The sequence below is a fragment of the Melospiza georgiana genome, chromosome 6 (assembly GCF_028018845.1).
Source record: "Melospiza georgiana isolate bMelGeo1 chromosome 6, bMelGeo1.pri, whole genome shotgun sequence".
Lineage (NCBI taxonomy): Eukaryota > Metazoa > Chordata > Aves > Passeriformes > Passerellidae > Melospiza > Melospiza georgiana.
Genome location: NC_080435.1, coordinates 57,124,983 through 57,152,808, shown reverse-complemented (window position 1 = coordinate 57,152,808; position 27,826 = coordinate 57,124,983). Strand labels below are relative to the sequence as shown.

Here is a 27,826-nt window from a genome sequence, read left to right as displayed (position 1 = left end):
ACACCGATGTGGGATTTCCATATTTATTCTCTGCGCACAGCCCAGCTCAGCTGAAACGCTCAGCTCCCTCCGGGGCTTCCCTCTCCTTCCCTCTCCGCGGAGCAGGGCCGGGCACGCCCGGGAGCGCTGCCTCAGAGGCGTTTTGGAGGCCGCTTTGGCGGCCATTTCAGCACAGCGCTCGGCCCCGCTCCCCTGTACTGCAGCCGGGCCGCGGGCGGGAGACAGACAAACCCCGGCCCCGCCGCCCTCGCTGAGGGGCGGGACACGGACTGGCCCTGGCCCCACCGCCTGCACTGAGGGAGCCGCGGAGGGCGGGACATGGAGCGGCCCCGGTCCCGCCGCCCTCTCTGAGGGAGCAGCGGAGGGGCGGGACGGGGGCAGCGCCTGCGCGGCGGGGCCGGGGTCGGGGCCGCGGGAAGTTCGCGCCACGTGGGGCGGGAGTGAGGCGGCGGCGGGCAGAGCGCGTCCCGCAGAGCGCCCCGGAGCCCCGCCGCGCTCACCTCTGCAGGCCCGCTGCTCGCCCGCCCTCCGGCTCTCGCCATGGCCCCCGCCGAGATCCTCAGCGGCAAGATTGTCTCCGGGTACGTAGCGGGGCCGCCCGCCCGCCCTGCCCGCGGATCGGCCGGGTTCCCTCGTGCGGGAAAGTCCGGGAGCTGTGGGGCTCCTGCCCTTCGGTGTGGCCGTGGAGTTGAGGGGTGCCCCGGCAAATCCGGGTGTGCTGGCAGCGGGATGGGGCTTGGGGGGTTTACTATAGACTCTGTGGACGAAGCAGGTTTGGAGACACCCTACAGCTTTTTCTCTAGCTTGCAGCCAAAGCTCGCTTCTTCCTGGCTGTAAACTGGGAGTTTCTGGACGAGGTACGGTGTTAAAGGTCTCAAGGAGAGTGCAAAGTGCCCCAGAACGCACCGGGTGCTGCTCAGCATGGATGAGATGAGAGCCCAGGCAGGTGTGAAGGCACGGGCTGACCTGCGGCTTCTGTGCCTGCAGGCTGGGCTGGTGGGATGCTTTATCAGCAGGAGTGGGGAACATGTGCTTTAGGTATGGGCTCTGTTTTCATACTCTGCAAGCACTTACTCTTCCTCTTTAAAGGAAAATAAGTTGATTCACATGTTGGTAACACATAGCTGAATGGTCACAGGTGTCCTGCCAAAGCTATATAAAAGGTTTGGGAAACCTTGGAAGAAAAAGTGTTCTTGTACTTTTCAGCATTTAGTCAGCTGGCAAGCCCTGGGTATAGGTGAGCCTGCATTGTGTCTTTAAAAAAAACAACTTTTGCTTGTCTTTTCTGCTGCCACTCAACACACACATTTGGTAAGAAAGCCAAATAAATGTCCCTAATCCTGGGGGAAATGCAGTGCAGTGGTTCTGTTGTATTCTGTGGAAACAGAGTTCGGTTAGGTAGGTTAGTTGGGTATCTCCTGTGGATATAATCAGGGAATTCGGGTAGAAAGGTTACATTTGAAAAGATATAAAGCATCTCAGCAAAGCAATTAGTCTTCCTCTTAGGTATTGCTGTGTATGACACAGCTACATCTAACCAACAGTGGAGCAGTACTGAAAAGTAGGCCTAATGTGCCTTGAATGTGAATATCCATGAGGAAAGGCTGCTTACATGTTTTTTACCTGGTATTTTTGGAGCCAGTACCACCTGTGTGTTGCAGTCTCTCAGTCTTACATGCTTCATTCCACCTGATGCTTGTGGCAGTGTTGGGGCCAGCACACTCTGTAATGCCTGTGCTTGCTGCTGGTGGGTAGGTGATGATTTGTAGGTTTCTTTCCTGTCATAAAAAGTCACCCTGAAGTGCAGTTGGTCCTGGAGAGATGCTATTTGGGGTACAATGATAATTCACATTAAAACTTCTAGCTTCCTTGGCATGGCATGTTGCATTACTTAATTTTAAAGATATAGGGGTGAATTTTTTTATTTCTGTTTGTTTTCTGTACTGTAGTGGCAGCTATAAACTACCAGTTCTCAGAGGACATTCATGATGTGCAAATAGCGGGGAAGAGGCATGAGCTTTTAATAGGCACATGCAGGAGAAAGGTTTGATTAACTTCCAGCACATCTCTTAAGGTGTTTGGCTGAAGTCTTCTTCCAGACTCATCAAATCTTGACCCGAAGACACCACAGAATAAAAAAATAATTGCAGTTGCTCAGCTGTCCCTCACTCCTTTTATTTGTGCTGTATTTATGTTCAATACAGCAAAAGCATCACCTGCTGCCTGTGGGCCTTAGGTAGTTCTGCCTTTTTCTGGTGGGGTTCTTGAAGGAGTCATGAGGGATTGGGCTGTCCAGCCTGGAGACAACTGTGCCTTTCCTCCAGACCCCTGGAGAAGTGCTGGTCCAAGGGATTCTCCCTGTTCAGAGTTCACCTCCAGGCCAAGAGTGGCAGCAGCAGAAGTGACAGGCATGTGGTTTTTCTAGGAATTTTCAACTGAACTGCCTGTTGTAGAAAGGGAATGTCCCTGTCTTTGTATCAGCTGCAAAACGTTTTCAGTTACTGTCTTGTAGGGGGTGGGTTTTGTTACTTTACCCTTTAATCAAGAAAAATGTTTATTTGTAAGTCAGTCAAATATTGACAAATGAGTTGAATCAAACAAGTAATGTTCAGCTATGTAAAGCTGGGCTACTGTGTGTGTTTTAAATCAAAGCTCCTAAGTATTGTGAACTTTCTCCTCCAGCCACCAAGCACCCCTTCCTCAAAATAGATGTAAAAATACCTAATTCCCAATCATGCCAGCTATTTAAACAAAAATCAGGTGGATATTGGCATTCTTATTCTTGTGAAACATGTAAAGGGAATAAGTACTTTGAGAGAGTTTCCTTGCCTCTATAAATAAGGAAAACTTAATGAAGTGATAAAGGCAGTTCACGCCTTTGAAAGGCTCAGAAGAGGTACAGAGGAAAATTGACAATTTCAGTGGCTTTGAGTATTTCCTGTGAGGATGGAAATGTGTTTAGGCTGGGCATGGGAAGGGAAACACAGCAGGCATTGTTTTCTCTGTCGGATTTTGGTGTTGATATTAATGCATCAACATCAAAATGCATCTAGTCTGCTTCTGTCAATACAAACAAGAAGCTTGCACAGTCTGTGAAATATATTAAATATTGGATGGGTTCTGCATCAGTCTGAGTTGGCTGGTTACCTCGGGATGGATTTCCTCTACTTCTCTGAGTGGCTGTTTAGTAATTCTGCCTCAGATCTTGCTACAAGTTAAATTTGCCTCATTGGCAAATGAGTTACAAAAGATGAGTTATTGTATAACAGCACAGTAAACAAATGACTGATGGGAGGAGGAAAAGCAGTGCTTTAAGTGTGCAGGATATGGTGGGTTGAAGGTAATAAAAATACAGTATTCTACACCTTTTATTGCTGGTATTCCTAGAAGAAAAAACAATCTCTGTTTCTTTGTCTAAAGAGATAATCAGAGCAAAACATGGTAGTGACTCTTCTTTACAGTTTGTGCCCTGCAGTGAGTTCAGACTTTACCATCTGAAAGAACCCAGGTTTGGAAAACTCTGGCTTGGCCCAAATTGGTTGGTAGGAGCAGGAGTGGACCAACATTTCTGCTGTGGAAGAGTGGCTGATGAGTTGTGATGGCAGGGAAGACTTGGCCCCTCTCACAGCTCCTAGGGGTGGGCTGGGTGGTGCTTTGGCTTTAGAGTGCTCAATGAAGTGGTGATCAGGCTGAGCTTACAGCTGGGGCTAACAGTGCAGTAAACAACTCCTCAGCCTTTTCAGTCTGGGCCTTTTTTTTTAATTTTTTTTCCCCCAGAGTTCCTATTGTAACTCCAAGTAAATCTAGTCTGAAATGGAAAAAATTCCCTGATTCCTGAGCTTTCTTTTACCAGATCCTACCCACAATGTTTCAGGCTTGCACTGAAGGGTCCCACACTGTGGATGGGCTGAGTTAAAGTGAGCTGCCAGTGCTGTTGGTGGCCCCAAATATGAGCAAGAACCCCTTGTGTTCAGTGCTGTGCAGACTCAGTTTAAAAAAATTGAACCCTGTTCTAAAGAGTTGATAAGAGAGGAGAAAACATTGTCTGGTGGACAGCAGGGCCACAGGTGTGTGATCTGTGCACATCAGCACCAGCTCACAGGGAAGGCAAAGAACATCTGGGGACTGCTGTGCCCCCTTTGTGGAATGAGTAAATTCTCAATATTGTTCCTTCAGAAGGCAAACCTTTGCAGATAGGCCTAGAATATTGTCTGGAGTGCTGGCAGCCACTCAGTCCAAAGGTGGATTGAGTCCTTTCCTATTGCTATTGTGTTTTCTGATTAAATCACCTGATTGTAGGTATTATATGCAAGTATCCATTTTGGGAAGCAGGCCTGTGTGCATGTTGCAGCGTGGGAATGTGGTCTCATAACTCATGTTTGGGGCAAACTTTTCCAAGTTTTAAGGACTCAGCTTTGTGTTAAACTCTGTTGTTCTATTGTCAGTCATCCACATTTGCAAAGTGCCTCAATTGCTGTCTCTCAGACCCACCTTGGACATGATGAAAAAGTATTTAAAAATCAGAAATGTCTCTGTGTGTTTATCTGGTCTGAAGAGAGCTCATGCATGTGTTTGTGCTGACCCAGCCAATAAGGTGGTTAAAAAACCTTGTGAGTGTGGAAGTGGTAGAAAGAGGAAGGCATTTTTCCTAGGAGATAATGACAGTGTGTCAGGAGCATGAGACAAGAGGGTGGGAGATGTGAACTCATTCCAGCTCTCAATGATGTCTGGAGCCAGCTGTTGAATTGCCAGCAGTGTTCAGATGGTCTTTCCCAAGGTATTTCCTATCCCAGTGCCACTCATTGAGCCAAGCTGTCACTTCCCTGAGGAGAGACTCCTCTGTGCCTCCTTTGGGTGCAGTGGAATGTTCTGTGACATTCTTCTCTGCAGACCCCTCACAGCATTTTAAGACAATGCAGTTGTCCTGACCTTGGACATGGTGCCATGGTGGTTTGGAGATGGGAAAGTTTGTTTTTCCACATTATGGTGTTGGTCATGGGAGCAGTGGCAGTGCTGGTGGCTGTAAGGAGGAATGGCTGCAAGGACAACAGCTCTGGCCAGGATGGAGCAGGACCTGGGGAGAACCATCAGCCTCATGCAGCTGTCTCTGCAGGGCTGCAGCAGGAGCATTTCTGCTGCATGGTTATGAAACCCTTGGGGAATCTGTGATCCAGACCCTCCCCTTTGGGGACAGGCTTCTTCTGGAGCATCAGTGTCTCTGAGGAGGTGTTTCCAGGTCCTGTGTTTGGCACTCTTTACATAGACTTCTGACCCTGTTACTCAAAGGAGGAACAGAAACACACCTGGTGTCATCTTCAGTGTGGTGCTGTGTGTCCTAATCCCACAGGAGGGTGTGAGGTTCTGCTAACATGGGAACCATGTTCTCTCCATTTCCAGCAGAGCTAAAGGAGTGTGGTTTGTCCTTTGTCTGAATTACTGGGAAATTCACTTAATAAATTTAAATTCAGTTCACTGTTGCAGCCCACAGACAGAAATGCTAACAAGTTCTTTAATCTCTGGAGCTGGCTGTTGCATTGTATGCTTAGAACCATGTGCTGTCCTTAACCTGTGTGGACCCTGGACTTTTGTTTGCTGCATGAATTTGTTTGTGGAAGGGCACGTGGGGCTTAGGGTCAGAGAGAAGGCTTTTGGGGAAGCAGACACATAGAATTGCAAATTTTCTATTTGAAGACTTAAAAGCACCTTCATACAGCCAGTAAAAAGTAGGGTTGATTTATCAATATGAACTTTTATCTTTGGGAAGGCCTGAGGTCCACAACAGAATTTTGTAGACTGTATAACTAAATAGCTGCTGGTTTGCAAAGATAATTTTTATGGCTTTGGGGAAAAACAATGATTTCTTCTTTTTTTCTTGAATTTTCTCTTAAACCTTTGCCCGTGTGGTGTTTGTGAGCACTGGAAGCAGTGGCACCCAACGCTAGGTGGCTGTCTAACAAACGATTCCTTGATTGAAGGCTCCTAAAGAAAATCACACTGACAGCACCACGTTTGTGTGTTTGTGTGTGTGCTGCCTTTTTTCGGGAGCTGAAGGGGAGGTGACCTGGCACCTAATTACAGAGTGACAGCAATGCCATGTGTGAGCAGCTGTGGCTGCTGGGGGTGAGAGCACACCACAGCCCTGCTTCACAGAGGAAGTTGGGTGGGCTCATTTCTCTTCAGCTGAGAAGACTGCAATAAAAGTAATACCTAAACCTGGGGCCCTTTCTAATATTTCATGTTTGTTTGTATTTCTTTTTGTTTGCTGGCCACAAACCAGTGCTGGAACTTACTGGAACACCAGAGATCTCAGAAATAGTTCCCTTGAGGAGTTCCCCACAGCCCCCACTCACTGGCCACGTCCAGGGGGTTTGTGATGCTCCTCGAGATTGTTGTGTTGTTAGAGGCTGCTCATGAGCCAGCTCAGGTGCTCCCTAGGGGCTTACAGCTGCAGTGTAAGGAGAGGCACTTGGGGATTTTGCTGCCCAGCAGATGATTTTTTGTCACTTAAGTAGAAAGAATTGCTGGGCTGTGACTGTGGTCACAAGGGTTTTCAGGTGAAGAGAGATGAGAATGTTGATTCTATGATCAGAAAGCTTGATTTATTATTTTATTATATATATATTACATTATAACTATACTAAAAAGAGTAGAAAGAAAGGTTCTCAGAAGGTTAGCTAAGCTAAGAATAGAAAAGAATGAATAACAAAGGCAGCTGGCTCAGACTGAGAGCGAGAGCCACCTCTGCCATGACTAGTCAGTAAATTTAGGGTTAGGGTTAAACATCTACAGGAGACTAATCACAGATCTACTTGTTGCATTCTACAGCAGCAGATAACCATTGTTTACATTTGTTGCTGAAACTGCAGCTTCTCACAAGGAAAAATCTTAAGAAAAGGTTTTTCACAAAAGATACCTGTGACACTGGGCTAAGGTTTGCTATGAGACTTTCTGACCTCATCAGCTGGTCCTGATGTCAAGTGTTCTACTGAGGTGACAGCCAAAGAAAGGCTCAGATCTGGTTTCTTAAATAAGGCTGAGAACAGTCACTTCCACTGAGACTTTGAACCACTTGGCCAGATGCAGGTACCTATAAATACTCTGAACCCACTCCTCAGGTGCAGCAGAGCTCTGGCCACGTGATTCAGGATGCAGCAGGAGAGATGCATGATTTGGGATGTAGCTGGAGGCTGTGACTCCCTCTGAGATGAGACTTCAAACAGCCTTAGGGCTGCTTCTGGCTGGGCCAGCTGTGCTGTCCCCTGGGATCAGGCTGCTGGGCTGAGGAGCTGTGTGCTGCTGCCATTCCCCTGTCTCCTGCCTCTGGCAGCTCTGATTTGGAGCTCAGTTGCAGGGTGGAGTTGCCTCACTGGCTGTTTGTTTTCCTCTATGCAGGACTCACAGGCTCCCAGCTGGCATCAGCTGTGTCCCCTGTCCCTGTACCCTTGCCATTCACATTTTAATGAACTGGCACCAGCAGCACCTGCTCCAGTCTGGGGAGTCTGGTCCCACTCGGGCAGTAGCAGATTTGATGATACTGATGGGAGGCTAAATGAGCACAAGGAGAGCTGTGTTTTACACAAAAGGCTGTTTGGTGCAGGGTGGATTTGCTGAGTGTGGTGGTGGCACCTTCTCATCTCAGAGAATGGGGATGGGACAGGATGGAGGTCCCATGGACAGACCTATCAAGCCTCCCATGTCCTGTGAGGTTTTGCCTACCTGGCTTTTGCTTCTGAGTGTCTCTCAGATTTGCAGTGCAGTGCCACAGGCTCCTTCCAGTGCCATGAGCCTGTGAGATGGACAGAACTGGTCAGTTCTTTCAGAATCCTGACTGCCTCTGGTGAGGAGATGGAGCAGTTGGGCCTCCCCTTCCCTGCTGAAGGATTCTGCCTGTGGGGCCAGAGGATGGTTGAGAAATTAGAGAGGAGCACAAGGCTGGGGAGAGGTGATAACAGTGACTTTTGAGCTGTCTGTGGCTGATTTCAGTGCTGGGTACTCGTTATTAAAATGTTCCATGGTGAACTGGGTGTGAGTTCACATCTGAGCTGGAACAACCAGTCAGTGCTCTGTTTCAAAGTTGTGAATTTTTACAACTGTATCCTTAAACCTGCCTTTACTGAAGAGTTGGCCTGAGCTGTGAACCAGGGTTTGGTGACTTTTCCTCACTCCTGTCCACCTCCCATTCTCCTTCCTGCTTTATCTTTGGGTACCTCCTGCTTTTTTAGTTATTTCCCAGAATTTTACCATTGTAGATTCATAATCCCTTACCAGGACAGCTTTTGTGACAGTGACAACTCTGGGATTCAGGTAATTTTAGTACAGCATAGGTGAAAAGAGGATTTCCTTTTGAGAAATGAGTTTGAAGTCCCAAGAGTTTCCATGCCAAATTTTGAACCTTTTTTTTACCCTTGTATCCTCTGACAGCATGAAGAGGCACAATGTAGACTTCAAAGAAATAAAGTTATTTAAATAAATCTGAATGAACCTGGTTCCAGAGTGTCTCGGTGATTTTTTTGACATCAGTTTTATTTGGAGATTGCTGGGAGCTGTGTACTCAAGGCATAAGTGCATGTTTGCCAGTCTGCCCATCTGTCACTTTTACAACTCCTAACTGTATCAGAATTCAGCCCTGTGATTAACTTCTACCTTGTGTTTCTTTTCATTTTTTCCCCTTTTCAGACAAGTGAGAGAGAGACTAAAGCAGCAAGTTGTTGAGATGACTCAGAAATTTCCAGGCTTCAGACCAGGACTTGCCATTTTACAGGTATTGTTTTCTTTCATGCCAGCTACAGAAAATATGAGTTTCTTTGCAGTGGTAAAGGCTGATGAGCTTCATCAAGGCTGCCTTGAAGTTGGTAGCATTTTATTAGGAACAGTGTTCTCTGTGAGATGGTGCCACAGTCCTGCTATGTCTTTTTGCTAAGTATCAGAGCCCAGCAACATTTTTGGGTTTTTAAGTTGTTTTATTTCTTTCTTCAGACCCTGTTCTCTGTTGGAGTGTTGTGTTTGTGAAATGGTAAAATCAAGCTGTTTGCCTGTTAAGAGCAAGCAGTGCTTGTAGACTCCATTTGAAATCTCTGCACTTGAGTGAGCCCTGAAGTTTGGCAGCTTTCAGAGATGTGTTTGTACCAGAAATCCTCCAAATGGGATGTTTATTAAGTGATCTGGTCTGCTGTTATGTCAAAACATGGAGAGAAAAGAGGGGTAGAAGAGGGGAGGGAACCCAAACAAAACTAAAACTACCTTTGGCCAGGATGACTTTGAGTACAAGGGATGGAACAACATTCTTTTGCTGAATTGAATGTCCCTCAGAAGTGAGCAGGTGTTAGAGTCTACCAGAAAGGCTTGCAGAGGTAAAAGCACTAAAAAGCACATAACAGGTACAGGGGTTTGACCTGTGTTTGGCATAATTTTTTTCTTTGCAGCTATAAAAAGATGGAAACTGTTCTTAGGTCAGAAGGTGACCAGCAGTAGCAAGTGTCATGCTACAGGAAGGACCTGTGTGTCCACAAAAGCTAGAGGGAATGGAAGTGGCTGCTTAGGGCAATGACTTTTGTCCTTTTTCAGTATTTTGAGCCCCTGCAGAGCCTTTGGTGCCTGTCTGTGGATTCCAGTGCTAATACCACCATAGCACACAAAGGCCACGCTCCTCTTTGATGCCAGGAACAAATTTGTGCTTGTGTTTTGTTTTGGGGGTTTTTTTCTGGTTTTCCTTTCCATTAGCTTTAAGCAGATTGTCTCTACAGAAGCTTTGTCTGCAGATGCTTGGGAGGAAGGAGGGTCTAAATATTTAGTTGTGCTTTGATGAAAGCTGCTGAACTGTTGGCCTCATAAAATGTGTTGAAAAATTGCTGTCTTGGAGTGCTATTGGGTTGTTTTCCTGGTGGGCCTTGTATTCAGTCCTGGATTGTCTCAGAGTCCTTTACAACCTTTTTGCTCTTTGGCTATCTGACACTTTTGTAAGCTGTCAAACAATCTGGACTTGGAGTTCATCTCCTAATATTGGTATTATTTGCAGCTGTCTGTTTTTCAGTGAAGTCAGGACATTGAGCTGTTTTTATTTGTAGCACACCATACATTGTGCTCTGTTCTTGGAAGGCATCTGGTGTCCTCTGAGCTCAAAGAATAAGTCAGTTAATCTTTATTTTTTTTTTGTCCTGTAGTCAGTAATTCCTTATTCACAAAACATATGTTTGCTGACATCTCCTGCTTCTCTTCCCTTTGTGAAGCAAACCTTTTCCTAAATCCAGCAGACTTTACAGGGGGAGACTGCCACTTTATCTGTACCTAGGAGGAAGAACCAATGTTTTCTGGGTGATCAGGTCATTCCTGCAGCTTGTAGTCTATGTGGGAACCAGGGATGGCTCCCGATTACCAGGGAACAGAATTTCAAGAGCTTGCTTATCAGCTTTTCCTTATTTGACCCCTATTTTCTTAAGGTTAGAAGGAATATTACCTTTAACAAAAATACTGGCTGATGGAAGTGGTCTCCTGAAATGCAGTTGTACTGTGAGCACTCAGTGCTGCCAAAAACTGCAGGCATTTGTTCCACTTGCTGCTTTTTCTTTGTGCACCACTTTGTCCTTGTTTTGGTTTTTGTTTGGCAGGAAAATTCCCAAGGTTCAAAACTGCAGGAGAAGAAATGTCTCCATCAAAGCACACACGTACATAAAATTAAGATTCCCAAATATCAAAGAGGCCCAACGTTTTGAAAGCCTTAATCAGATAATTGAATGTTATCAGCACCTGCTGATGATGTTAATTAGCTAAGGGTTTAACTTTCTCAGATCAGATGGCAGGCAGTATTTTCTGCTTTGGGGATCACTGTGTTTTTAAGGTTTTTCAACAGATGCAAATAGTTTGTGTAGGAGATCAGAAACTTGTCTTTAACTGCCTTGTTCTTGAAAGAACTTTCCTGTTAGCTCCAGCTGTTCATATCCTCTATCAGTGTGTTTTACAGTAATTCAGGAATACCTCTGTCTCCTTGATGTAGATCCAAGGAAGCTGAGGGTTAAGCCCATCTCAGCCTGTGTCTGGGTCTCTATTCTGTGCTTTTCATCCTTAGGTTGGAAATCGGGATGATTCAAACCTCTACATTCAGATGAAGCTGAAGGCTGCTGCTGAGGTAATCCTGGACTTTTAGGACTACTTTTTACCCTCCTACAGTTGGTCAGATCTGAATATGAAAAACCAAATGCAAGTCAATAGTTTTGTCTAAGTTTTTCCAGTATTAGAGAAAGCAGTGTTGGCCTGAATTCTCAGTTACAAGAATTGTGTAGGTGTGTAACCTGAGAGCCAAGGGGGGTGCTCTGGTCACAGCAGTGTGACTTGCTGCCACTTTTTGTGTGATCATCACAGATTACATTTGTCTCAAGTGCTGTGTCTTTCCTGACCCTTGGCCTTGTTCTTATCTTCCCTGCCTGTAGGAAGATAAGAACAAGGTACCTGTGGTTGCTTTGTGCTTGTCACAGGTAGAACATTACTTGCTACAACAGGGCAGGGACACAGATCAGTGCATTTTTCCCTAGGTGATACCTGGCATTTCTGCTGGTATTTTAAGGCAGTGTGCTCTCAAGCAAAGCTGATGTTGTTCATGTCAAAAGGTGAATAGGACAGTTAGAGGACAGAGTCAGTAGGCAAAGCACTAATCTTTCTTTGATGGTATTTCTAAATCGTGGGACTTGGAGCCTCGGGAACAGGAGAGAGACTTGGGAAATGTGACAGAATGCAGCTGTGATTTAGCTGGATAGAGAGATTAGCCAGATCAATTGGATGTCAATTCAGAAATCAGATAATTTGTTGTTATTCTCATTTGCAGATTGGGATCAGTGCCAATCACATAAAATTGCCAAACACAGCAACAGAAGCTGATGTAAGTAATACAGCCAGTGATGAAAAAATACATAACTTCAGTGTTGTGCTGAAGATATCTTTGCCCTGTCATTGTATAAAAAGGGCTACTTGCCTATTGCTACTAACTAATGAAAAAAGAATTGGAACCTGGTGAGGTGTTTTTGTGTTTTTTTAAAGAAAACTAAAGCCCTACAATGTAAAATTTAGAGACTTTAGGAGCTTTTTTTTTAATAAAGAATGTAATTGGTTTATACTTTTGGGTGGAAAAGCTAAACATAAAGTTTGTGTATTTTAATCCAGATAAGATTATGTTTTTTCTTTTGCATCAGTCATATTTCAGTTCATGAGCCATTAGTTTTTGATGTTTGCTGTTGTAGGTGCTCAAGTGCATTGCCTCTTTGAATGCAGACCCAGCTGTTCATGGCTTTATAGTGCAGCTGCCACTTGACTCTGATAATCCCATCAACACAGAAAAAATAACCAATGCTGTTGCACCTGAGAAGGACGTGGATGGGTAAGCTGGTTTCACCCCTGGAGAGCATGACAGCTACTCCAGAAAGAAACCTCTTTGCTTTATTTTCTCTTCAACAGTGAGGGTGGGTAACTTACTTGGCCTTTATTCTTTCAAAATACAGCTTAAGTAGCATCAATGCTGGGAAACTCTCTAGAGGGGACCTTGGAGACTGCTTTATTCCGTGTACGCCAAAGGGATGCATGGAACTCATCAGGCAGACAGGTAAGGAGGTTTCCATACATTATCCATGAGTGCAGGATCTTCAGAAATCACACATTGTGAGGCTCTGCTTCACAGCTTTTGCTGAGATACCACATTTCATCTCTGCTGCCCTAGATAGTGGAACAACTAGGTTAAAATGGTCTTCCCTTCCTCCCTCCCTCCCTCCCAGCTGCAATTCCCTACCACACACAACAAAGAAAAGCAGAATTCTGAAGTACCAGGGCCAGAGTTAAACTGACTAAGACTCCAGAGCAGCTTGAGTTAGTGTGTACCAGGCTGCACAGTGACCTCTCTTTGCTCTCTGTGGCTGTGTGTGGGGCAGGTGTCCAGGTGGCAGGGAAGAGAGCCGTGGTGATCGGCCGCAGTAAGATCGTGGGGGCTCCCATGCACGACCTGCTGCTCTGGAACAACGCAACAGTCACCACCTGCCATTCCAAGACCTCCACCCTGGCTGAGGAGGTAAGGGCAGCCTGCAGTTATTTGTCCAGGCCACTCTGCTTCGTGTACTGTGCTGCTGCTGTGAGTCATTAGGTCTGGGGTGCCTTTCATCTGAATTGGTTTCCCAGTTGTGCTCATTGCGTGGTTGTGTAAATACTTCCGCTGGAATTAGGATCTTGATTATTTTTGGCACTTAATTAGAAGGGTTTAATTATAACAATAAAATTATTATTTTTGTGGTCTTTGAGCAAGTGCTGAGAATTTAATCATCCCTTCCTAATCTCCATGTAGGGGTTGGCAAAACAGCATATGTTTTTGTTGTTTTGATTATTTTTTTAACCAAAAAGACCAGGTGGTCTTCTGCTCTAATGGCTGAGAAACGTTAGGCCAAATGATTTCTCAGTGGGTTTATTTTTTTCAGTCGATTTTCTATGACAGGGAGTTGGTACCATTTCCCTCTTCAGCAGTGAGAGTGACAGAAATAGTGTTTTGCTGTGCTGCCACCTACTTGGATTTCGTAGAGCCATCAGCACTGCCAGGCTCTGTAGGCAAGTATTAAAGCTGAAAAAGGGAGTAGGAGTGTTTGAATATAACTCACAAAGTAGATCAGAAACACTGCAATGCTTCACACTGTTAAGTTGCTGTGCAGTAAGACCATCATTAGCTTGATTAAAAATTGAAGTGCTCATATTTAATGATATCTTAAAAATAGTTTATCTCTCTTGAAGATTAAAGGAAAAAAATCCAAGGGATAGCAGCTTCCTAAGCAAATGTGAATGAAGCAGTGCAGGAACTGACAACGAGCTTCAGCTGGAGTCTTTAACACCAGCTTCATGACTGGATCTGTCAAATTTACTGAATAGTCCCTGAATGAATATTAGTGCTGAAATGCAGTCAGCTGCCCCTGGAGTTGTGTGTTATGCAGTCCTGGACATGAAAAGCACAAGACAGTGCTGTCACCAGTGAAGTGCTGCTTAGTTCTGTGCAGGGGTTGTTCTTGGCTGAGCAAGATGAGTTCTTGCTGTCTGATGAGTGCTGGGTATATTTCTAGCACTGAATGTGCAGGGATATTTGAAGGAAGAGAAGAATATTCAGAAGGCTTTAATTTTATCTAAATGTAGCCTGTGTGATCCACTTGGGAATCATGGAGGAGTTCAGAGGAGGTTGTGAAGTGTTGACTAGCAATAGTTCAGGGTAGGAGTGTGAAAATAGGCCATTATTTCTAGCTGCAAGAATCTGTCCTTGCCAAGGAACTGGCAGCTACCTTTAAATGCTGAGAGTGCCCTTCCATGCCTCCAATGGCAATGGGTGAGCACAGTTCACTGCAGCTCAAGCTGATTTTACTTGCTGCAGAAGCAGCTCTGCATTTTTCCCCTGCCAGTGTGGTACACAGTTGTTTGTTGTTGTTAAATTTCTTTTGTAGGTTGGCAAAGCTGACATCCTGGTGGTTGCAGCTGGTAGAGCTGAAATGGTGAAAGGTGAATGGATCAAGCCTGGTGCCATCGTGATAGACTGTGGAATTAACCATGTGCCAGGTGTGTGGGCAGTGTGTAACACGTGGGGATGTGTTTGTTTGTGTGTATCAATGCAGTTGCTAAGCTCATGAATTCTGTTTCCTTGGTGTCTCTGGTCCACATGGACTTCTTTCTCCTCTAAGTCTGTCTTAAGTAGTGATGACAACCTCTGGCGATGCCAAAGTAACCACTGGTCTGAAGCACTCTCCTAAAGCAGATCAGAGGCAGTTTTGATTCAGCCTTCAACGAGGCTGATGATTAATAGAGGAAAGAGGAGGCCTATGAAATACTGCAACAGAATATCCATTTAATTTGTTCCAGCTACATGGTGAAGTCTTGTCACTGTTGTCACTCTGGAGCTCAGGGCTTTGCTGTCATTACTTCATGCTTGGATCTGTTGAAGCAGTTCCCTTTGAAGTACAGAAATGACAAGCAGTCTCTTAAAGTAGCTGTGGATTTGTTGAATCACAGCATTAACTTCTTAGGCTTGAATGGTTGTTGTCTTGAAACAAAGCAGATTGTGCAAGAGTATTGGTGACAATGGCTCAGGCAGAGAATAAAGTGCTTTAACATAATGGATTTTAGGGTAGGGTTTCACTTAGCTGCACCTTCCTGATAAAGATGCTACAGACAGTCTGGCAATTTCTGTTTTCATCTCATTTTAAATCCAAATTACAGATATTGAATGATATGGAAAATTAGTCACTCTTACTGTGCTACACCCACAAGGCTTTTAAAAGGTAGTTTTCATAATTAATCAGTCATTTTGTTGCCATTATTTAACAGAATGTAAAGAAATTTCTGTACAATGGTCTTGTTACTCAAAGTTGACATTAGGCTGCTTTTAAAAACATTAGTCCTCTATCTAATTAAAACTAAAAAGTCATCTGCTGTTCTGTTTGTTGCTTGATGGTTTTGTTCCAAACAACCCAAACTTAGGCCATTTGCCAAAACCCACAAGGTCACTGCTGATGTGCATGAAGCAGAATGGGCTGGAGTCTCCCAGCTGACATGTTGCAAATAAAACCCCCATTGTGTTTCTGATATATGATGGTTTGACCTTTTCTCAGGCTTTATTTGAACCTGATCTCTGAGGACACACCCCTGTTCCTTTGCAATCAGCCTGCCTTGAGCAGTGCTCTGACATCTGAGCTTCTTGTGCACCCAGCCCAGTCAGTGTCATGTGGAGTACCCTTAATGGCATTGAGATTTGATAATTGAGACTTGATAGAGTTTCATGGAAACTGTCACATTTTAAATGATGGGTATTATAGGCTCTGGTTTGGTTTTTCTTTTTCCTGTGGTTTTCTGAAGCTACTGAGTTTTCCTGACTTTTTTCCCCTCTGTTATGTTGAGAAAAGGTTTTCAGCTGAATCTTTTGGGAAATGAGTACCAGAATTGTAGGAATTGCAGTGCTACAGCAAGAGCAGCAGCCAGCTTGCTGCCTTCTCCAGCTAAGTCACTGTGCAGATAGAATATTGCTGCTGGCTGTGATGGTGCTTTGAATGTGATGGGGTGAGAGGACATGCATCCTACCTCAGGTGTAAGTGCACCCAGCTCTAGGTACCTCCCAGGTGCAGCTGGAGGACATGGCAATCTCTGGCTATGCCTTTGGTTTGCTAGTCAGGGTACCCCATGCATGCAGATCCCAAACTGATTTGATATACCAGGACATTTCCTCGTGCTGTCCTGCCAGGCTGGAGTTAGCACAAGTTATAGCTATGTAGCACCATACAAGTGCAGCTGCTGTGCTTTTGAATGGAGGATGGCCTGAATGCTCCAAGGGTGCTGGTTTGGAGGCTGGAAGAGACACTTGAGCCACATCTGGCTTGGTGTACTGCAGTTAACAGAATTTCCTTCAGGTTGACAGAGAGGAACAAGCAGTCTCCTGATACCTCTACTAGAGCAGGCAAGTGCCTCTTACTTTCCAAAGTGGGTTGTATTGGTCTCTCCCCACTGGTGCAGTTGGAGGGCTGGTTCAGCAAATACCTAGGTGCCTTTTTCCAGGCCTGTAGAAATTGCTTAGCTGCAGAAAGGGAAAGCAGTGCAGGTAGAGGATATTCCCAGAGATGGCAGTCCCTGGAAAGTCCCTCTCTGAGTCCTGATGGAGGAAGCACCTCTGCTCACAGTTGCCTGCTGTGGGATTTTGCGGCCCTGGCTAACAAGAAGCTGTGAGAGTGGAATATGAGAGCAGCTTTTTTGCAACATGGTTATAGTGTCACTGATACTCCCTGTAACTAGTTTGTATTTTTTAAGAGTGGGATGATGAATATTGAAAAGGTGAAATTATGGGGAGAGATGGCAAGTATTGTGTGTGAGCTTTCTTTCAAAAGAATATTTTGCAGGTAATTGAAGAGCTCCTAGGCTGTGCTCTGCAGTGCCTGTGTGAGGTGCAGATGCAGAAGCAGGAACTGGGGGATTGTTTGGCCTGTGCTAATCTCTCTGTCTGTGGAACAGATGAGGCAATTTGGAGTGCCAGCTTGTTTTCCTTGTTCTTGGGCTGAGAGCCTTCCTGGCCAGGATGGCTGATGAGCCTGCTTGGCATCCTTGGAAGAAAATAAAATTACATTATTTACTGTTTGCAGCCTTAATTAAATTGGTCTCTAGGGGGGAAGGCCAGGCTGGTCTGCAGTTCAGGCAGCAAACTGACAGCAGGCTGCAGAAACACTGGTTACCAGCTGTGATGTTGTTCAGCCTTTGAGCTTTAGGGAGAAGCAGTGTTGCTTAAAACACACAGCAAAGCATCCAAGCTGCTAATTGTCAGTAACAATGCTGCTAAAAAATAACGTTGGCTTTTGTTCTCTCTTTGGTTTTAACATAATCTGCTGTTGGGGAGTTTGGTTTCTGCTCCACTCCTCCCCCTCACCAGATGTATATGAAAGTTAGTGATTGTGTTCTGTTCAAATACACACTTATTGTATGCAATATAACATTTCAATACAACAACATTAGAATCTATTCTCAGATTTTCACACTGGTTAGAAGCTCCCTAGAGTCCTTTATCTGAAGTGAGAATCTGCCATTCCAGGAGCAACTTCAATTTTCTGGTTTCATGTGCTGTAATCAGTGACTTCCTTAGGTGACTGTACTAGTTTATTAATTCATTTTGTCTCTTCCTGTCTTTATTGGGTGAGTTTAAAGGTCACCACTGGAAAAAAGGACTATGTGTGCTTCTGAACTGTCAGGTCATAGAGTGCAGCAGGATATAGCAAAATACATTGCCTGAGAGAAAGATTATCCTACTGAGGCTTTCTTAAGGCACCTGTGAAGTTTGTTTTGACAAGACTGATCTCTGAACTGCAGTATTTACTGGGCCATCATTAAACTAGCAGTGATAACTAAATAGCTCAGCACTTTCTGCCTTCAGTTTCTGTAAAACCAGGTGATTTTATTCAGTAGTAAGGCCCAGATGCCCTCCAAAATGGGACAGAGCAAATGTAAACCTGGGGGTTTGAAGCAAGTCAGCCATGTTTCATCTCTCACCTCTTCATGACTGTTGGTTTATATCTCATTGAAACTGCCCTGTGGGCAATGAGCCACTGAGAAAAGACTTGCATCCTCCAGGAAAGGGAGATCTGTCTGGCTGAGGATAAGTGGTGCTTAATAGGAGGATGTGTTGCATGAGCTGTTGACACTCTGCAAGTGAAGTATGATGATAACAGCTTCATCTTGTGATGTTGTCTTAGCTGTTTTATCTTTCTTTGCAGCTTCCTGGGTACTCAGCTTCTATTTTGTTTGCTCCAGCAGAATTCAAGACTTCAGCTTCAGTCAGTGCTGTCTCCTCTGTTGCTGTGCTGAAATGTGATGTGTAACTTACTTTTCTCCTTAAATCCCCAGACAGCACAAAGGCAAGTGGAAAAAGAGTTGTGGGAGATGTGGCATACAATTCAGCAAAGGAAAAGGCTTCCTTCATCACCCCAGTTCCTGGTGGTGTTGGGCCCATGACTGTGGCCATGCTAATGCAGGTACTGAGCAGACTGTGGTCATCTCCTCTGTTTGCTTTGGGGGGTGTTGCTGCTGCTGGCCATCAGCACACTGCCAAAGCTGCTGTGCTCCCTTCTTGCTCTTGAAAAACCTAGTTAGGATTTCCAGCTTCTAGTTCAGATAATTTGGATTCAGTTAAGTAAAGAAGATGATGGACTTCAAGGAAATGTTAGAACAGAGGTTTCTGGTTGGTCAGTTTTGGGAGGTTTTTTAGGGGTTTTTGAGTGTGGTCTCTCAAAACCATAAGAAATGGGACTGTCTTATAATGCTCTGGCTGTAATCCTGAAACCTTCCTTAGGGTGACTGGATAAAAAGGAGAGTAACAGTATAAACCAGCTCCCTCTGTTTCCATGCTTTGCTGAAGAAACCCGGCTGACACAGAACGTCCAAAAAATCCAGCACACTGAAAGATCAGGAGAGAGATGGATATGGTGGGATTGTTTTCTTTTTAAGAAAACAGCAAGCAGAATCTCATTTTGTATTATTAGCAAATGCTTTAATAAAAGCACTTTTGTTTAATCCCAAACTGAGACAGATAGGAAGGGCAAAACTTTGTCTGGTCTCTTTGTTAACCAGTGCAGTTCATGCAATGGTGGTTCCTTTAAATGCACTCACTTGCTTGTTTTAGAGCACTGTGGAGAGTGCACAGCGTTTTCTGGAGAAGTTCCAGCCTGGAAAATGGACCATCCAATACAACCAGCTTACCCTAAAGGTGCCTGTTCCAAGGTAATGCTGTCAAATTAAAGCAGTCTGAGGTCTTCCTGAGGAAGCAGAGCTAAGCTGCAATGGTGCTGTGATATCTCTTGAAGTGCCTTGAAGTCTTCTTGGACTTTCACAGACTTTAGGCCAGCTAGATGGTTGCTGATTCAGGAAATAGTGAAAACCTAGTATTTTGGAAAATTTTCAGTCTAGCATGCCAAAACAGTAGTATCTTCAAATAGGAGTTGCTCAAATCCCCAAGGAGCAGCTGAAAATATGCAAAATACCATATGGGATCATAACACATTGCCTACAAAAGGCATTTGGGGAAATGGAGAGGTTGAGGAGAGGGGTTGTTGTTTGTTTTGGCCTTTTTTTATTTTTAGAAAGGCAGCTCTGAGAATGTGTCTGTTGTAGTGTACCTGATACTTGTGGGATTGATTTATTTAACTAGTGGGGGTTTAAAGACTGACTTCTAAAATATAGATTAGGTGTTTGTAGTTTATTCCACACAGAAGCTGGGAATTTGTGGAAGTCTTTGTCTAATAAACTCATCTTGCTCTTTTTCTTTAAGTGATATTGAAATCTCCAAGTCCTGCATGCCCAAGCCCATTGAACAAGTTGCAAAGGAAGTTGGCCTTTTCCCTGATGAGGTGGAGCTCTATGGCCAGACCAAAGCCAAGGTCCAGCTCTCAGTGCTGAAACGCCTGCAGAACCAGCCCGATGGCAAATACGTCGTCGTGACTGGGTAGGGGCCTCCTGAACTGACACATCACTTACAAGATGAAAAGAAATTTTATTAGCATGGCTTGTTGTTGAATTGTCTTTTGGTGGGGTGACTGTATGGGGTGCTCTGGTTTTAGTAAATCACACTGTGAAAATGTAGTAGCTTGGGAAGTAGATGGATCACTTGTGGCAAACAGTGGGGATGTAGCTTAACATTTCTCTCCAGCAGATGAATTGTTTTGGTCTGCAGGTCAGGGTTATGAAGGGTAGACTGGTTCCTAGCCAAACTTCCCCTGGTCTAGTAGTCTGCTTTCAGTAGGAACTAATAAATTGTTTCAGAGCAAAGTTGTCAGCAGTTATGTGATAATTTGCCAGTCTCCTTCCAGTTTTGAATTGATGAAGATTAGCTGAAGTGTGAGCCAGTTCAGAATTTGAATTCTCATTAACTGCAATCACTGGATGACTGTTATATCCCTGGGATTTGATTCTCACCCACTACAAGGGTGTAATTGTGTCTTTTTTGCTTTGTTGCTGCAGAATAACTCCCACTCCCCTGGGAGAGGGGAAGAGCACCACCACTGTTGGCCTTGTCCAAGCCTTAGGAGCCCACCTTCACCAGAATGTCTTTGCCTGTGTTCGGCAGCCTTCTCAGGGGCCAACTTTTGGCATAAAAGGTATGATTGTTCTGTTGCTTGCAGTTGGCCAAAATAGACAAAGATGGCATTCAAAAATACTATTCTTCTTCTCTGCACTGTAGTTTTACATTATTTCTAGTTACAAGAGCATTTATTTTATGAAAAAAGAGCTTTGGGTAAGTTCTTCAGTTTTGTCTTCAAGGTACTGTGTTGGGACTTAAACTCAGCTGCTCAGTGGTAGCTGCCCTGTAGGAGCCATTAAGCAAACAGATGAAATAGCACTGGGCTGGAGACACCTGGATTGGTGTGGTCTGACTGTTGTCTCTCTGCAGGTGGAGCTGCAGGTGGTGGCTATTGTCAAGTTGTCCCAATGGAAGAGGTAATTCTTTATACAAAGCCTCATTGCCCTCACAGCTCACAGACCCTGAAGAGATACTGCAGTCAGATAACTTAGAAAATGTATGAGTTTATGACCTAGTGTAGCACTTGATAGAACTGGGTGCTTGATTTCAGCAAAGCTTGTTTTTTTTTTAGCAAACAACCATCCTTGTGTTGCTTCAGAAGTGTGCCTTCATGGTCAGGGAACTTCATAGAGCTAGGAATTCCCAGTTCCTCTCTTCCTTCCCCTTCTCTGCCTTGAATTGCTGTGTACCCTGGAGCAAAGTACATCCTGTGCCTCATTTTCCCAGCTGAAATGAAGATGATAATGGCTTAATGAATTTTGGAAGAATATTGCATAGTTCTGTCAGCTGTAGTGGCCACAGACTCTTTCTGTGAGCTATTTTGGAGTATTTGTGTTTTAGATTACTAACATGAACTGGGAAAAAGGAATTTGGGAATCAGCAATGCCAAGACCTCAGCCTGTGGGGGGCTGGCACTGGAGCATATTTCTGGTGTGACTTGGCTACAAGTAAAATTCTGTGTTTGGAGGCAGGGAATTAAAAAGCACGTGTAGCATGTGCTCTCGTGCCTCTCTCAGCTCTCAGAGTAATTGCCTGTAGAATTCTGCCTTTGTCTCATGCATTGTAGATTGACACAGGACAATTTCAGGAAGAAAAGTAAAAACGATCAAAAGGAGCTGTTTGTTCTAATTGATGCAGCAAGTCCATAAAAGATAAAGATGTTCAAGAGGCAGAATATTGATTTAGTCACGTGCCAAGAGCATGTGTGAAGAATAAATGTGACAGGAAAAATAACCTCCTCCTCTTTGGGAGTGTTAGTAAGACAAGCCAAAATACCTGACTGTGTGCTGCAGTGGGAAACAGCCACACTCCAGGAGCCAAAGTGGCTGGAATGACTTCTTTAAGTATGATCCACGTGATACAAATACACAGAGTTTGGTGGGAGTGGTTTAGTCAATGCATGCCTGGTAAAACTCACAGTACCTGGAGTCACTAGTTAAAATAATGACCTTGATACATCATTTAATAATTCTGCATGCAGTTTTTATCCTATGAAAAAAAATAGCAAGTGAAAAACTTTTGAGTTCATACTGCAGAACAAAGGTAATAATAATTGCTTCTTGTTGGATGTATGCAGAATGAGAACACAATTATCATTTACTGATTAGGATTTATAATCAGTGTGTGACTAGCTGCATTTTGTTTTGGCTTTGTGGGTTTTGAGACCACAGTAACAAGGCTTCAATAAAGTAGTGTTGTAAGGTATTCTGTCATATCACCTTTTCTAATATCCCCTTTTCATCTTCTTCCTTTGCTGTTTGGCTAGAGATGAAGAGGATTGTTTTAACCACACCTTTTACTCACCTGCCATAATCGTTGGATCATTTAGGTTGGAAAAGACCTTTAAGCAAGTCCAACCACTCCTCCAGCACTGCCAAGCCCACCACTAAATTGTGTCCCCAAGTGCCTCTGCATGTTTCTGAAATACCTCCAGGAATGGTGACCCCACCACTTCCCTGGGCAGCCTGTTCCTGTGCTTGACAACCTTTTCCATGAAGAAATTTTCCCTCATAGCCAATCTAAATCCTTCACCAGCTTCACAGCTACAGTGCAGCCAGATAACTCATGTAGGCAAACCCACTCAAACTATGTTTTAATGAGATAGAACTAAGAAAACTACTAGCAGTGTCACTGTGTAGTACGTGGTCTACAAGCTCTGCCTGTGATTCTCTGTTTGGGTGGTTACCTTAAGCAGAGCTCTGTGCAACCACAGAGCTCCACTGCTAGTGCTGCACAAGGTTGTTAGTTCCAGTTTAGCTCAGACTCCCTTGTGGGAGCAGCAGCCACTTCAGCTAATGTATGTGTGAAACCTGCTGTGCAAATGAGGGGGTCAGTAGGAGGGTGAAGGAGGAGCAATGCAGAACACAGAGTCTTCTGAGTGGGGTCTTTTAAGTGCCAAGGAGCCTGTGAGAGCTGTTATGGTGGAGGGGAAAATAAAAAAAAACAAACAACTTTTTATTTGGGAGCTTTGTTTTAGAAGTTTGTAAAATGACATGAGTGTGGGGGAGGCATTTTTATGTTTTAAAGAAATTCTTTCCTCTCTTCCACATACTGCACTGAGCAATCTCTCCCCCTCCACCCTCACCCACTTTAACATTACTATTAATACTCCTCTTTCCATCTGTCTACGGTGAGTTGGAATAAATGAAAATTGCAGCAGGATGAGGTAACTGATATGTTCCATGTCCTCTAGTTTAACCTTCACCTCACTGGTGACATCCATGCCATCACTGCAGCCAACAACCTGGTCGCTGCCGCCATTGACGCGCGCATGTTCCACGAGCTGACTCAGTCTGACCAGGTACAGTCCTTCCTTACCACCTGTGTGACCCCAGCCCACTTTGGCCAGGCTGTTCTGGGTGTGCCAGCAGTGCTGATTAAATAAATGCTTGGTTCATTTTGCAAGGCTCTCTACAACCGTTTGGTGCCGTCTGTCAGTGGTGTCAGGAAGTTCTCAGACATTCAGATCCGAAGGCTGCAGGTGAGCTCACTGCTTTCTCCTTGGTTTCTGGTTCCATTTACTTATCCTTTAGGTAGGCAAAGCTACATTACAGAAACCCCTGTGTTGTCCCTTAGGTCATTCTGCTGGCATTTGTTTTTTGCACAAAGTGTGCAGAAGTGTGGTAACCCTTCATACAGCACAGAAAACAGATGTAGGAAGGGGAGGAATCATTGCTATAACTCTGTCAGATACTCTATGATTACCACAATGGGAAGAAATAGAGCTTAGTGTCCTTTATTAGTGGTGTCACTTCAGTGTCCTTAATGCAGTTTAAGAAAGGACCAGAATCAGTCTCTGTACCTAACACACAGTTACAGCTAGAGATTAGTGGCTCCCATGTGACAGTTGTGTAGATAATGCAGCACACAAAAAAAATTGCAATTCATAAAATTCAGCACAAAAAGAGAACATACAGAATTTTCTTTGTTTTACCCAGATTGAGAAAACAAAGAAAAATGAAAACAACCACCTGTTCTCTACGTGGCCAATTTCTCCTCTACAAAAAAAAAAAAAAAGGCAAAACCAAAAACCACAAACAAACAAAAACCAAAAACAAAACACAAAAAAACCCACAAAAAAATTTAAAAAACCCCCAGAGAATTCCCAGTTAGATAAGTAGCCCTGTCATTGAATGGCAGTCCCTGAGCAGCCCACAGCTCCTCTGATTCTCAAAACTTAAGGGCATGTGCAAGTTCACATTGGCTTCTGCAAAAATGAGGATTAGCAGATGAATAGTTTTGCACTGGGCTTGAACCTTGCAGCTGGGAGGAGAGACTGAGCCCTGCTGAGCTCATTCAAGGTACAAGCCTGTTTTGTACAGTGTTCAGGCTGGATCAGCTGCCCATTTGGAAGTCAGGAGCAATAGTCAGACTACTTGGGAAGGTAAAACTGATATATTAACTGGCTATAATGTCTTAAACCATTAGAGAGTGTGTGGTTTGCTTCCATTGCTGAGCAAGAAATGATGTCATACTGCTTGGTGTTCCTGATGGACTGCAGGGAACTCTACCCTAACCACTCTTCTGGTTATTAAATGTCAAGATGTGAACAGAATGCTAATACTCCAGAAAGATGGTATCTCTGTCATTGTTGTTGTTTATTTCCTTTTCTAAATTATATGCTTGAAGAGGAAAAGAACAGACTTTCTTCTTCCCTGCTGTTCTTCAGAAGAAAAATATGACTTAACTGTCTGCTTAATTAAAAAACCTTGCTCGTTCATAAATCAACTGTATCGTTTCCCTCATGCCTAAGCTTGTGCTTCTATCAGGCTTCTTGAGATAATTCTTCTCTCAATTAAGCAACTTGGCAAAGTGCCCATCCTCTCAGTATGTTCAAGATCAGCTTTCTGGGATGCTGACAGCCTTGTGACTGAATTGTTTAATTCCTCCTTTGTGCTGCTTTAACCAGCATGCTGAAAGCAGTGCCTTTAAATCCGTGTGGCTGTGTGCAGTGACCCCAGGCAAACTGAGGAGAAATGGATGTGAGCATGTGAGGCTAATGACAAGGACAAGGCGTGGAAGGAAGTGCAGAGCTGTCTCTTACTCTTTCTGTGGGTGCCTTGCACAAAGCTTGGTGACACCCTGCCCTAATGAGCTCCATTGTCTGCCTTGTCCTTCCCAAGCTGGACAGCAGCAGACTCTGTCCAGTATATGCTGATATGGATCATCTTCGGTTGTTGTGGGGTCTGGAACAAAGGGTCACAAAAAGGCAGCCCCTCCTTATTTCTGAATGTGCAAATGCTGCTGCCAAATCCTCAGTGGTGCAGTAAAAGGTTCGTTTCTGTGAATATTTTCACTCTACCTCTTATTTGTCTTTTCTTCCCATAGAAACTGGGCATTAACAAAACGGATCCTATGGCTTTGACAAAGGAAGAAATAAATGCATTTGTGAGACTGGACATTGACCCAGGCACCATAACATGGCAAAGAGGTACTGGAGACATTAAAGGAAAGAAAACATGTCAAAAGAGACATTTGCAGTTGCAGCTGAAACTGTGTTTCCTGGGAAAATGGGAAAGGGGGCAGAACTGGTTCCTCCTTCCCTAGGTTTGGTGGGATAGTTGCCTGCAGCGAGGATCACATATCTGAAGGGTCTTACACAGGGGCTTGAATCTGCTCTGAATTCACAAACATTGAGTTTGCTAATGGTGACAGTTTGTGTTTCTGGATTTGTCAGTCACTGAGAGAGTTGAATTTGGCAGCTGTAGCCAACAGCCTTTTTACCTTACTGCTCTGTGAGTAAGAGGGTTCTGCTCTGGAATTAAACTCAGTTCTAATCTGCCTGCTTGCTCTAGCAGGGACAGCAAACAAGACCAGATTTTTTTAAAGGTTTTTAAGGATAGTTGAAGGTAGAATCATTCTCTGGTCTGGCAGATTAAATATTTCACTGTCAAAAGAATTGTAAAAGTGGACTTTTTTCCTGAGCTAGACTCCAAATGTATTGCCTTTTCTTCTTTCTTTTAAAATACAGTATGAAATGTATTCTCCAGAATTTGCTTCATAAGCTCTAATGAGACTAAAGTAGTCTGCCTCATGGGAAATACTTCATAAAACACTTGGAATATTTCAAGCATATAGAAGGAAACAGCAAATTTAAGCCAGTGTTTCATAGTTTGTGTTTCCAAGGTAATTTGACTTAATGGAGCTGTATAAAACAATTCTCACTAAATAATAGTATCTGACCATTTTATCACTTAACTTTTAAAGTGTTAATTTTATTTCTCTTTGACTGCAGTAGTTTCCTGGATTTATATTGGTTAATGATGGTGAAAAATCAATTGGAATAACATTATCAGTTCTGCTTTTCAGAGAAGCTTTGGTCTGGTGGTTAATGCACACAAAGGGATGCAGACTCCCTCTGAATGCAGTGCAGGCTCTGGTATCTCTGGGTATCTTAATTTCATTGCAGTTTTTGTCTAAGAATCATGTTGAGAAGCACTTGCCATTCTTTAGGAGAGGATGATTTCTCAAACTGCCCTCTTCTCTTCATTGATGACCTGGCTGGGTGTTTGTCACAGGGCAAAGATGAGAATTTATGGCTTGGCAATGTGACATCTTACCTCTCTGCATTCCTTGCAGTACTGGATACAAATGACAGATTCCTTAGGAAAATCACCATTGGACAGTCTGCAACAGAGAAAGGCTTCTCACGGACGGTAATTGTTCCCTTTCCTCACATGTTTAAAAAGTGCTTTGAAAAAGGTGTTCCTGAAGGAGGTTTAGCTGTAGCTCCAGTTATTTTCATCTTTGACCATTATCTTGTTAAATAGAAAGCAGAAAGTCTCAACTGAACAGTTAAATTTTAACTGTTCAGTGCTTGATTTTCTCTTCCCTCCTTCCCTGTTATCTCCCCAATATTGGCTTCCCAAACTGGGATGTGTGTGGCATTACAGTGGTGCAGGAGTGCCCTTTGTAAAGCTGGTCATGACAGTGGTTCATCTTCACTACTGCAGGTGTTTTGGGTGGGGTTTATCCAGCCAAAACTAGACACAGAATCTGAGCTTGTCTAGATTTATTGTATAATCAATAGAGTAAAAGAGGAAATTGGGCTGTGACTCCCCTCATCCCTTAAGTAACTGTCACATTTATAGTTCAAATGAATTGTGCTCAGAAAAGCCTCTTTCTTTTCACTTGAAGTGTCCTTAGGGTCCTTGGCTTCCCTAAGGTGGAAGTGTCTGCATTTTGTCAGATGAATTTTACCCTACATTTCCTATAGAATCTGGTTTTTCTGCTGGTGGGCTTTTTGTCTTTTACTGTATTGTTTAGCAATGATCAGATGAGTTAGTGAGCTCAGTCTTCAAAAATATAATTTGTTAGTGTTACGTGTTCTTACATGAATCACTAATGTTCGTGCCAGGAGAGACACGTAATAGCAACAGAATGAGTAGGTTTTGTTTAATTTTGCAGGAAAAAAAAATCCAGTTTAAAATGGCCAAATGAAAGTGTTCTGAGAGCAATACTTTGGATTACTTGTATATTCTATGTCTGTATTTTTTTCTTTCTTTTCTTTATTACAATGGTGATGATTTGCCTTGTTTCAAGAATTGAACAGAGGCAAGAATTGCTGGGAGGGAATCTTAACGAGTTCACATCCTTCATTCATCTCTTGCAGGCTCAGTTTGACATCACAGTGAGCAGTGAAATCATGGCAGTCCTAGCCCTGGCTGATGGGTTGGATGATATGAAAAAGCGATTTGGCAGAATGGTGGTAGCTTCCAGCAAAAAAGGACAACCAGTTACAGCTGATGACCTTGTAAGAGTCATTGCCATTAAATGCCTTTT

General features: G+C 43.9%; 1 protein-coding gene across 1 annotated transcript in view; it reads left to right on the top strand.

Annotated features, from left to right (window-relative positions):
• Positions 1 to 441: 441 nt before the first annotated feature.
• Positions 442 to 27,826, top strand: part of MTHFD1 (methylenetetrahydrofolate dehydrogenase, cyclohydrolase and formyltetrahydrofolate synthetase 1) — a 40,296-nt gene continuing 12,911 nt past the window's right edge. Inside the window, exons 1-18 of the mRNA XM_058026605.1 lie at positions 442 to 581; positions 8,677 to 8,761; positions 11,063 to 11,122; positions 11,816 to 11,869; positions 12,228 to 12,364; positions 12,486 to 12,586; positions 12,909 to 13,045; positions 14,448 to 14,559; positions 18,376 to 18,503; positions 19,151 to 19,248; positions 19,796 to 19,969; positions 20,485 to 20,621; positions 20,915 to 20,961; positions 23,238 to 23,345; positions 23,451 to 23,525; positions 25,373 to 25,475; positions 26,624 to 26,700; positions 27,657 to 27,797. Of these exons, the coding sequence (XP_057882588.1) occupies positions 541 to 581; positions 8,677 to 8,761; positions 11,063 to 11,122; positions 11,816 to 11,869; positions 12,228 to 12,364; positions 12,486 to 12,586; positions 12,909 to 13,045; positions 14,448 to 14,559; positions 18,376 to 18,503; positions 19,151 to 19,248; positions 19,796 to 19,969; positions 20,485 to 20,621; positions 20,915 to 20,961; positions 23,238 to 23,345; positions 23,451 to 23,525; positions 25,373 to 25,475; positions 26,624 to 26,700; positions 27,657 to 27,797 (1,815 nt within the window). The 5' untranslated portion in view covers positions 442 to 540. The remainder of the gene's footprint in view (positions 582 to 8,676; positions 8,762 to 11,062; positions 11,123 to 11,815; positions 11,870 to 12,227; positions 12,365 to 12,485; positions 12,587 to 12,908; positions 13,046 to 14,447; positions 14,560 to 18,375; positions 18,504 to 19,150; positions 19,249 to 19,795; positions 19,970 to 20,484; positions 20,622 to 20,914; positions 20,962 to 23,237; positions 23,346 to 23,450; positions 23,526 to 25,372; positions 25,476 to 26,623; positions 26,701 to 27,656; positions 27,798 to 27,826) is intronic.